This window comes from Petaurus breviceps, unplaced genomic scaffold (genome assembly GCF_028583685.1).
Source record: "Petaurus breviceps papuanus isolate PSGF00001 unplaced genomic scaffold, PetGlider_PUasm1.0 90849, whole genome shotgun sequence".
Lineage (NCBI taxonomy): Eukaryota > Metazoa > Chordata > Mammalia > Diprotodontia > Petauridae > Petaurus > Petaurus breviceps.
In genome coordinates, this window is record NW_027187361.1 from 18,365,761 (window position 1) to 18,378,403 (window position 12,643).

A 12,643-nucleotide genomic window follows, 5' to 3' on the forward strand; every position below is an offset into this window, starting at 1 on the left:
AAGGAAAAAGATAATTGAGAATGTATAATTTGGGCTTTATAAAAGCTAGAATATTGAGATAGAAGTTGAAGATTTATTAATTCTAGATAATCAGGCTATCCTTATACCTTCTCTCTGGATACATACCATTTTATCCCTCAAATTGAATGAACATTTGAAGTGATCTCAGTTTTCTTTCCTCTTTAGCAAAATTAGCAGGTACACATTTTTTCCACTGTGAGATATTTCTATGTTCTGTAACTCGACCTAGAATTAAGTATTAGAATACTTATGGAGGCAGTCTGGGAAGCCAATGGTGCAGGTGCTCTGAGAGATGCAGACTGGGAAGGCGAGGGCGCGGGTGTATGGGAGGAGGGGGAGCAGGAGAGGGCGGGAAGGAGTCCCACCAACCACAAAGGCCACTACCAGGGCTATCACCAAAGGGCTGGGACTGGAAAGAGCAAGGTAAAAACCAAATTCAGGGCCCTTGGCAGGGGCAGCAAATACTCCTGGGACTACCACTCCATAGCCCAGAAATTTAAAAAGCCCTTATCAGGACCTCCAAGGACCAGGATGGCAGAGTGAACCTCAGCTGCTCCAACGCCCCCCTCTGACCCTGAAAACATAGTAATTACTGCCCCAGGATAAAACCCCAAACAATAAAGCCTTGGGAACCCTAGAGGAAGGGCATGTCTAGGGCCCTGCCTCAAAATGGGTAGAAAGCAGACTGCAAAGACAAAGACTCTGGAGTCCTACTATCCTCAGAGGGAGTAACCAAATTCAGAGGGAGACAATGTGGACTCCACACTCACAGCTGAAACATCTACAGGGAATGGGTCCCAAGCACAGAAAGCTTTCCTAGATGAGCTCAGAAGGAACTTTGAAACCCAAATGAGAGAGATAGAAAACAAAATGAATAATTCTTTTAAAATCAAAATTGCAAAATTAGAAAAACATTATAATGAAGAATACAGCTCCTTAAAAAGAAAAATGTGTGATCTAGAAAAGGAGCTCCACAAACTAACTGAGGAAAATAATTTGCTAAAACTAGAATCAACCAAATTGAAGCAAATAACTCTATGAGGAACCAAGAATTAGTCAAACAAAACAACAAGAACAAAAAATTAGAAAAAGAGGTAAGATACCTCAATGGAAAAATAACTGACCTGGAAAACAGATCCAGGAGAGAGAATCTGAGAATCATAGGCCTACCAGAAAATCATGATGAAAAAATGAGCCTGGACAACACTCTCCAAGAGCTCATTAAGGAAAACTGCCCTGAGATACTAGAACCTTAGTGTAAAATAGAAATCGAGAGAATCCACCGGACACCTGCTGAAAGAGATCCCAAACTGAAAAGTCCTCGAAATGTTGTGGCCAAACTCAAGAACTACCAGGGAAAAGAGAAAATACTTCAAGTGGCCAGAAAGAAACAATTCAAATATTGAGGAACCACAGTGAGGATCGCACAGGATTTGGCAGCCTCTACACTGAAAGATTGGTGGCAGTGGAATACAATTCTCTGGAAGCAAAAGAGCTCGGGTTACAACCAAGGATCACCTACCCAGCAAGACTGAACATATTCTTCCAGGCAAAGATATGGTCATTTAGTGATATAACAGATTTCCAGACCTTCCTGATGAAAAAGCCAGAGCTCAATGGAAAAATTCAACCTCCAATTACAAGATGCAACAGTGATGTAGAAAGGTAAACAAGGAAAACACACACACACACACACACACACACACACACACTGTTATTTAATAAGAGCAAACTGTTTATAGACAAGTAGAGGGTATGAGTATAAATTACACAAAATGACAATAAAAAATCGTATTAAGGGCTACAAAGGAACTGCAATGGAAGAAGAGGAATGAATGAAGTGGAAAAAAAGTAAATTATGTCACACAAAGGGGCATAAAAACAATATAACAGAAGAAAAGAAGGTAGGGAGATGAGTATTATATGAGCTTTTCCCTCATTGGTTCTGGTGCAAGGAGGGAATAACACAACCAGTTAAGCATAGGACTCTATGGAGAAGAGATGCAAAAAGTATCACAAAAGAGGGAAAGAGGGGAGGGAGAGGAGCTTTGCATGAAATTTGTTCCTGTCACTCTTGATGTGAAGAAGAAATAACATACTTCATTAAGTATAAAAATATCCTACAAGCATTAGGAGGGGGAAAGGGCTATGAAAGGGGGGGATTAGAAGGGATGAAAGAAGTAATGGGGAAGGGGAGGAAAATGGAGAGGGGCTGATAAGGAAATACTGATGGAGGCAGTGGTCAAAAGGAAAACTATTAAGGAGGGGAAGGGAGAAGGGGTGAAAAATACAAGCATAAACAGGGGAGGGAATTGGATGGAGGGAAAGTAACAGATAATAATCATAACTGTGAATGTGAATGGAATGAACTCTCCCATAAAACAGAGGCAGATAGCAGAATGGATTAAAAACCATAATCCTACAATAAGCTGTTTACAAGAAACACATCTGAAACAGAGAGATACACACAGGATAAAGGTAAAAGGGTAGAGTAAAATATACTATGCCTTAGCTAAAGCAAAAAAAAAAAACAGGGGTAGCAAACCTTATCTCAGATAAAGCAAAAGCAAAAATTGATCTAATTAAAAGAGATAAGGAAGGAAACTATATCCTGCTAAAAGGCACCTTTGAGAATGAAGCAATAATATTACTTAACATATATGCACCAAGTGGTATAGCATCCAGATTCCTAGAGGAGAAGGTAAGGGAATTAGAGGAAGAAATGGATAGCAAAAGTATACTAGTGGGGCACCTTAATCTCCTCCTCTCTGAACTTGATAAATCCAACCTCAAAATAAACAAGAAAGAAGTTAAGGCAGTGAATAGAATTATAGAGAGTGTAGGTGTGATAGCTCTCTGCAGAAAACTGAATGGGGATAAAAAGGAAAATACCTTCTTCTCAGCGGTACATGGCACATACACAAAAATTGACCATGTACTAGGACATAAAAACCTCACAATTCAATGCAGAAAGGCAGAAATAATAAATGCATCATTCCCAGATCATGATGCAATAAAAATCATAGGCAATAAAGGGCCATGGAAGGACAGACTAAAAACTAATTAGAAACCAAACAATTTAATTCTAAAGAATGAGTGGGTCAAACAAGAAATCATAGAAACGATAAGTAACTTCATTCAAGAGAATGATAACAATGAGACAACATACCAAAATTTGTGGAATGAAGCAAAGGCAGTTCTTATGGGAAGTTTTATATCCCTGAGTGCATACATGAATAAATTAGAGAAAAGGGAGGTCAATGAATTGGGCATGCAATTGAAAAAGCTAGAAAAAGAACAAATTGAAAATCCCCAATTAAATACTAAATTAGAAATACTGAAAACCAAAGGAGAGATTAATAAAATTGAAATTAAGAAAACTATTGAATTAATAAATAAAACTAAGAGCTGGTTTTATGAAAAAAAAAACAATAAAATTGATAGATCATTAGTCAATGTGATAAAAAAAGAAAGAAGAAAACCAAATTATAAGTATCAAAAATGAAAAGGGTGAATCTACCACCAATGAAGAGGAAATTAAAACAATAATTAGGAATTATTTTGCCCATTTGTATGCACATAAATTTGACAATCTTAGTGAAATGGATGAATATTTACAAAAATATAAGTTGCCCAGATTAACTGAAGAGGAAGTAAATTATTTAAATAACCACATCTCAGAAAAAGAAATTGAACAAGTCATCAGTGAACTCCCTATGAAAAAATCTCCAGGGCCAGATGGATTCACTAGTGAATTCTATCAAACATTTAAAGAACAATTGATTCCAATACTATGCAAACTATTTGGGAAAATTAGTGAAAGAGTCCTACCAAATTCTTTTTATGACACAAATATGGTACTGATACCTAAATCAGGAAGAGATAAAACAGAGAAAGAAAATCATAGACCAATTTCCCTCTTCACTATAGATGCAAAATTTTAAATAAAATATTAGCAAAAAGACTACAGTAACTTATCACAAGAATAATACACTTTGACCAGGTAGGATTAATTCCAGGAATGCAAGGATGGTTTAATATTAGGAAAACCATCAGTATAATTGTTTATCAACAATAAAACTAGCAAAAACCATATAATTATCTCAATAGATGCAGAAAAGGCTTTTGACAAGATACAACATCCATTCCTATTAAAAACACTAGAAAGTATAGGAATAAATGGAGTCTTCTTTAAAATAATAGGTAGCATCTATTTAAATCCACCAGCAAGTGTTACATGTAATGGGGAGAAGCTAGAAGCATTTCCAATAAGATCAGGGTAAAACAAGGATGTCCACTCTCACCCCTCTTATTCAATCTGGTACTAGAAATGTTAGCAGTAGCAATTGCAGAAGAAAAACAAATCAAAGAAATCAAATTAGGCAAAGAAGAGACCAAGCTATCTCTCTTTGCAGATGATATGGTGATATACTTAGAGAATCCTAGAGAATCAAGTAAAAAACTACTTGAAGCAATAAATAAAATTGATAAAGTTGCAGGATATAAAATAAACCCTCATAAATCTTTGGCATTCCTCTATATTTCTAATGAAATTCAACAGCAAGAGATAGAAAGGGAAATCCCATTTAAAGTTACTGTAGACATTATAAAATATCTGGGGATCTACCTGCCAAAACAATGCAAGACCTATATGAACACAACTACACAACACTTTTTACACAAAGTCAGATATAACTAATTGGAAAGACATCAATTGCTCACAACTGGGTTCAGCTAATATTAATAAAAATGACAATTTTACCTAAATTAAATTATATATTTAGTGCCATACCAATAAATTTACCAAACAACTACTTTATAGAGCTAAAAATATAGTAACAATATTCATTTGGAAGAATAAAAGGTCCAGAATATCAAGGGAATTAATGAAAAGAAATGCTAGGGAAGGTGGACTACCTATACCAGATTTTAATCTGTAATATGAAACAACAGTCCCCAAAACTACTTGGTACTGGCTGAGAAATAGAGTAGTGGATCAATGGAATAGATTGGGTACATGAGACTCAGTAGTCAATGATTACAATAATCTACTGTTTGATAAACCCAAAGACCCCAGCTTTTGGGATAAGAACTCACTATTTGACAAAAATTGCTGGGAAAAGTGGAATATAGTATGGCAGAAACTAGGCATAAACCATTATCTAACACCATCTACCAAAATCAAGTCTAACTGGGTGCATGATCTAGGTATAAAGGCTGATACTGTTTGCAATCTGGGAAAGCAAGGAATAGTTTACCTGCCATATTCGTGGAGAGGGGAAGACTTTATGACCAAATAAGAATTAGAGAGCATTATAAAATGCAAAATGGATAATTTTGATGACATTAAATTGAAAAGCTTCTGTACAAACAAAGTCAATGTAACCAGGATTAGGAGGGAGTGGAAAATTGGGAAAGAATTTTTACAACCTGTGTCACTGATAAAGGACTCATTTCTAAAATATACAGAGCATTGAGTCAAATCTATAAGAATACAAGTCATTCCCCAAATGATAAATCATCAAATGATATGAACAGGCAGTTTTCAGAGGAAGAAATTAAAGATATTTATAAGCATATGAAAAAATGCTCTAAATCAGCATTGATTAGAGAAATGCAAATCAAAACAACTCTGAGGTACCACATCTCACCAGTCAGATTGGCTAAGATGACAAAACAGGAAAAATGACAAATGCTGGAGAGGATGTGGACAAATTGGAGCACTAATGCCTTGCTGGTGGAGTTGTGAACTGATCCAACCATTCTGGAGAGCAACTGGAATTATGCCCAAAGGGCTATAAATAATTTCATACTCTTTGACCCAGCAATACCACTTCTAGGTTTGTATCCTAAAGAGATCATAGAAGTGGGAAAAAGACCCATATGTACAAAATATTTATAGCAGCTCTTTTTGTGGTGGCAAAGAATTGGAAATTAAGGGGGTGCCCATCAATTGGGAAATGGCTGAACAAGTTGTGGTATAGGCATGTAATGGAATTATATTGTGTTATAAGAAACAAGGAGCAGATGGATTTCATATTTACCTGGAGAGGCTTATACGAACTGATGCTGAGTGAGAAGAGTAGAGCCAGGAGAAATTTGTACATACTTACAGACACAACAGATATGTGATGACCAACTTTGATAGACTGGACTCTTCTCAGCAATCCAGGTTTAGAAGTCAACCCCAAAAAGACTTATGATGCAGAGAGATGTTTATATCCAGAGAAAGAACAGAGTTTGAACCCAGACTGAAGCAAACTACCTGCTCTTTTTCTCTTGTTTGGTTTTGTTTCCTCTTTCCCATTGTTCATTCCGTCTGATACAGTCCTTCTTTACAACCTGACTAATGCTTAATGTGAAAGTACTAGGAGATACTATAGTTGATTGTAGGCCGCTAGGGGGGATAGGGGACGGAGAGAAAATTTGAAACTCAAGGAATTATGGAAATGAATCTTGAAAACTAAAAGTAAACCAATTAATAAAGACCAAAAAAAAAAAAAGAATACTTACGTAACTAGCTCTCAGTTGTGTGAAAGTGGATAAAATGTGTTGTTGCTTATTTGTGGGACATTTGTTTTCAACTTACCTTGAAGGTGAAACTTACATACTTTACCCACTTAAATTCTGGATTGACATTTTCCTTTGCACTCTTGCAGGCAGCCTGAAGCTCAACAGCTATTATGTGGATTGGAAGACAGCTAAGATGACAAGAACATATTAAAAGAATTTGGGTTCATATCTCTTCCCTGACATTTATTATCTTGCGACCTTGGGCAAGTTGTTTAACTTCCCTGGATCTTACTTTCTTCATCTGTAAAAAACAATTGGACTAGATCAGAGGTTCCCAAACTTATTTGGCTTACTGTCCCCCTTAAAAATTACTCTGTACACCCCTGGAAATCTACTTTCTTTAACCCTTTAACATTTTTTTTGAATTTTGCATCATTTCAAAAAAGTATAAAATATATATTTTAAAATGATGCCTCTCAAATTTAATAATTTATTGTGAATTTGTGTTTTTTTACCTGCACTGAAATTTTGATGATGCATCATGTAACTGTATAGTATCGTATTGTAAACAAGTCATTACACACATATTCCTGCCATATCCTGGCCTTTCCACCAACATGCATTACATGCTTGCTTGACAACACTTGCTTGTTAAGACCTGTCAGCAGACTTACTTGCATTTTGTGTGTTTATTTAGAAAGAAATGTAATCATTATGACTTTAACTCTATTATACAACAGATGAAACATGTTTGAATGGTTTTCCAAAAATTTCTTTTCTTTTTTTCCTTATGCTTCCATCACCCCCTTATTTTTATTCAGTGCCCCTAATAGCACCTGAGACTACTATTGCACCCTGCCCAGCACCCCCAGGAGTGGTAGTGAACTCTTTGGGAACTTATGGACTAGATGGCATTCGAGATCTCTTTCTGGTTTTATATCTATGATCCTATGATTTCATATACTTTTAATGAAGTTGTGAGTCAGAAAGACAGATAACTTAAAGAGTGGTTAGTTCTGCTTAAGATGGCACCCAATTGAACTGTGCTTCTAGTAGGTGTTCAATGAGCACTTATGGAACTAACAGTCTTAAGAAGTTATTTTTTCTATTCCTAGCATGGAAGAAAAAAATTTGAAGTTGTATTCTTTCCCTCCCTTACCCTGGATTGAGGCTTTTGAGTTTTCTTAAACTGAATTTCCCTACCTTGCCCAAACTGGAATTGTAGTGGTCACATTCTATCCCACTGATAATCAGCAACAGTGGAGAAATTTGGCATGTTCCTTTTCCTATCTGGGATAGTTTACCCCTTCTAAGGTAGTCTGGTAGCCCTTCACTCTCAGGAGATCACTGTTTTGGTGCCAGATTTAGTACAGATACTTGACCAACTTTAGCACTACTGAAACTCAGAACTCCCAAACTCAAGTAGTCTACCAGTCTTAGCCTCTTTCTAAGAGATTATAGGAATGTTACCACCATGCTCATTAAGACTCTGATTTTCAGGAATATAGGTAATGATAAAATCCTTACAGCTCTATCAACAAGGCAAGATGGAGAAATTCAAATCTTTTTTACTTATTATTTTGTTCAAAATGTTGTGAATTATACAAAACTATGGACAAAAGAACATATAAATATTAAAGAACTAATTTAGGAATAACCGACCATCAAGGATTATTCTTACTTCTGCTATTCTCCATTCAAGGGATAACTAAAATTAGACCTACTTATAGACCTGATTTTTCTAAACCCAAATGCATATGTGTTAGTCATCATGTACATGCTAATTATTTTTGGAATAGCACAGCAATGTGACCTTTATAACACTTCAGATTATGATAAAACATCTTGAAGAATAGGGAATTTAATAGTGTTTCATTCTGGCATATTGGTATGGATAATCAGCTAGAGAGCACTGAGGTTGCTGTTTGTCCTTTGTTCTTGAAGGGGACCATGACATCAGAGAGGTGATGTCATGACATGCAGTAGAATTGGATTTAAGTACTTTATGTAGGATAGCACTGTGCTCTAGTACCTGCTTTGCCCAGAGATGCTGTCCAAGGTGCTTCACTTTAGACTATAAAGAATTCAAATTCTGTTTAGGCAATATAAATGAGACAGGAAAAGGACCCCCCCCCCCTTATGCTGCCAAATTGAAAAACAAAACAAAAAAGAAAGTACTGAAGGTAGAATTTTTCCTTGTCTCCTAGTAGTGCTACCCACTATGGCAAATCTTCTCTCACATTTTTTAATAATTTGTTTGGATCAGATGTTCTGGTTCTTTTTTGTTAGTTTTTACCTAGAGATGATGACTTTGAAGAGTATAGAACAGTTGTATTTCTTTTTCTTTTTTATTGCAATCTTTTAAATTTTTATTTTTCCAAATACATATAAAACATTTTTACACTTGTTTTAAAAACTTTTTAATTTCAAATTCTTTTACTCCTTTCCCTCCCCCCTCATTGAGAAGGCAAGCCATTTGATATAGGTTATACATGTGTGGTCATGCAAAACATATTTCCATACTAGTTATGTTGTGAAAGAAAACTGACCAACAAAACTTCAGGAAAAATAAAGAAATTAAAAAAAATGATGCTTCATTATACATCCAGATTTCATCACTTCTTTCTCTAGAGGTGGATAGCCTTTTTTCATCATAAACCCTTCAGAATGTCTTAGAATAGCTAGGTCATTTGCAGTTGATTGTAATGTGGTATTTATGTTACTGTATACAATGTTTTCTTGGTTTTGTTAATTTCATTTTGAGTCAGTTCATGTAAGCCTTTCCACGTGTTTCTTAAAGCATCCTGTTCATCATTTCTCATAGCACAATAGTATTCCATTACAATCATATACCACAAATCGTTAACCCATTCCTCACTTGATAGGCATCCCCTCATCTTCCAATTCTTTGCCACTACAATAGAACTGCAGTAAATGTTTTTGTCCAAATGGGTCCTTTTCTTTTTACTCTTTTTTCATTCCCTTAAGGACAGAGACCTAGTAGAGGTCCTTCTGGATCAAAGGGAATGAATAGTTGTATAGCTCTTTGGACATAGTTCCAAATTGCTCTCTATAATGTTTGGGTCACTTCACAACCCCACCAACAGTACATTAATGTCCTAATTTTCCCACATCCCCGTCAGCATTTGTCATTCTCTTTTCCTGTCATTTTAGTTAATCTGAGTTAATCTGAGATGGTACCTCGGAGCTAATGAATAGTGATTTAGAGCATTTTTTTCATGTGACTATAGACAACTTTTATTCCATTTTCTGAAAACTGCCTATTCATATAATTTGACTATTTATGAGTTGAGGAATGACATATATTCTTATAAATTTGACTCAGTTCTCTATATATTGAGAAATGAGGCCTTTATCAAAGAAATTTATATGCATTCCCACTCCCTCAGTTTTCTTCTTTTCTTCTATTGCTTTTGTTTATGCAAAACCTTTTTTAATTTAATGCAATAAAAATTGTCTTCTATAATGCTCCCTGTCTCTTGTTTGGTCATAAATTGTCCTCTTTTCCATAGATCTGACAGTTAAACTATTCCACACTTCCTTAATTTGCTTATCATATCACCCTTTATGTAATCATGTAATCTACTCTGCTATCCACTTCTGTTTTATGGGTGAGTTAAACCCGTTCACATTCACAGTTATGATCACTCATTGTGTATTTTCCTCCATCCCACCCCTCCCCCTGACATTTATGTTTCTTTCTCTTTCCTTTCACTCTGTCCCTCCTCAAAAGTGTTTTGCTTCTGAACCCACTTCCTCCAATCTAAACTCCCTTCTATAAGCTTTGCTTTCTCTTTTTCTCCTCCCCTTCTACTTCCTTATAGGATAAGGTAGATTTCTATAGCCAACTGAGTATGTTATTCTCTCTTTCAGCCAATTATGATGATAAGGTTAATGTATTTCTTGCTACCATTAAACCCTTCCCCCCATGTTCTTCTCTACTTTTGTGCCTCTCTTATGTGAAACAATTTACATCATCCTATTCCTCCCTTCCCCCTTCTCCCAGTGTATCCCTCTTTCTCACCCATTAATTTTATGTTTTTGGATATCATTGCATCATAGTCAACTTATAGCTATGCCCTCTGTTTATTTCTAAATGCCCTAATAATGATAAAGTTCTTAGGATTTGCAAGTATTATAGTCCCATGTAGGAATGTAAAAGTTTAACTTTACCAAATTCCCTATGATTTCTCTTTCCTATTTACTTTTTATGCTTCTCTTGAGTTTTGTATTTGAAAATAAAATTTTCATTTCAGCTCTGGTCTTTTCATCAAGAATGCCTCAAAGTTCTGTAGTTCATTAAATGTCCATCCCCCCTCCCCCGAAGGACTATACTCAATTTTCCTGGTTGTAATTCTTGGTTACAATTCTAGCTTCTTTGCCTCTTGAATATCATATTTCTAGTCATCCAATCCTTTAATGTAGAAGTTCTAAATCTTGATTATATATATATATATATATATATATATAATCAATGCTCTATGTAGATGTGTAGATTTCATGCTTATAAAATTTCAAACAGTGACAAAACTGTGAAAGATAACTAATATATTGGATGATAGAATCCAAAAAAAGGTCTTAGCAGACCTTTTATTTTACCAAATCTAATAAAATTAAATTTAGTAGAAGTAAATAGAAGTTCAAAAATTTAATTTAAAAGTACAAGATTGTATACTGCTACATAGTAGTTTCTCTGAAAAAAAAAATCCAACCCACCCTAATATTTACATTTTAAATCAGCCTGCGGATCACCCATGAAGAGTGATGTTGAAGAGTAATTGTAGTCTTAGACATTCAGTCAGAGAAATGTCAGTGGGATTTTATTTAAAGAAGGGGCAAAAGGTCAGGAAAAATGTAAACCTCATAAATTTTCTTGCCTTTAATTAAGTTTCAAGTGCAAAAGTCTTATGCAGGTGCTTCATGCTTATATTTCCTTTGAGACTGGGGACTAGACACGGCATGGGGCTGGCTCTGAATCAGATCTATTGCATTCTAATTCTTAAAATCCTTAGAATAGTAAAATCAGCAAGGCCTCCTCAAGCAATGGAGGATAGGTACATTCACTAAGTTTCCTGCATTCACTTCTCTACTCAAGGCCAAGGAAAAGGATGAATCTAAAACATTATGTGATGGTATTGAACTAAAAATGTAAATTTTGATTGATAAGCTTCATCTCTAGATTCAGAGTTCAAGTGATTTAGAATCATGGCAAAAAATATTCTGGTAATCACTTACCACAGGTTAATTATAAATTATGGTAGAAATACCTGAAGGACCATAATAGCAATGTTCGATAACAAAGAAACAGGTAGATGAGGCAACTGATACAAATGAACAGGTTTAGCTTCTTCTTATTAATGTTCCTTGTTTTTACAAAGCAAGATCTTCCCTGTAATGATGCACTTTCTCTGTATTCTCTTATGGTGATTTCCTCAGCTTCTAGGCACTCACTTATAATATCTCTGCAGATTGTTGTTAGTCACTTCTGAGTCTTCATGACCCTATTTGGCATTCTCTTGGCAAAGCTGCTGGAGTGGTTTGCCATTTCCTTCTCCCATTCATTTTATAGATGAGGAAACTGAGGCAAACAGGTTTAAGTGGATTCCTCAGAGTTACATTGCTAGTAAAGGTCTGAGTCTGGATTTGAACTCAAGTCTTCTTGACTCCAGGGCCAGCACCCTGTCGATGGAGTCAGCTAGCCCTCATTTCTCTCCTGAACCACAGACCAGTATTACCAAGTGACTGTCAGATTGCTAGATACTCCAGTACTACCTCAAATTCACTTTGTCTAAAACAGAACTCATCATATTGCACCCCTCCAGTCTATGGTTCTTTAAAACGGCCCAGCTGCTCTTTTTAGGCACCCAAGCTTTGAACTCAGAGTCAACTTCACCTCCCCACTCTCATTCACAGCTCTCAATCATAATTCCTTGTAAGTCTTCCCTATTTATCCTTTATTGAGCTTGTTTGAGCATGGCGCTTTGCTTACCTTACTAGGTTGTGAGCTCTCCAGGGTGGAGACTGCCTTGTGTCTCTCTTTGTATTCCTGATTATGGTAGAAATACCTGAAGGACCATAATAGCAATGT

General features: G+C 35.8%; 1 protein-coding gene across 1 annotated transcript in view; it reads left to right on the forward strand.

The window, feature by feature from the left end:
* Positions 1-270: 270 nt before the first annotated feature.
* OCA2 (OCA2 melanosomal transmembrane protein) overlaps positions 271-12,643 on the forward strand; it is a 539,713-nt gene continuing 527,340 nt past the window's right edge. Inside the window, exon 1 of the mRNA XM_069073057.1 lies at positions 271-444. Coding sequence (XP_068929158.1) covers positions 271-444 — 174 coding nt within the window. The remainder of the gene's footprint in view (positions 445-12,643) is intronic.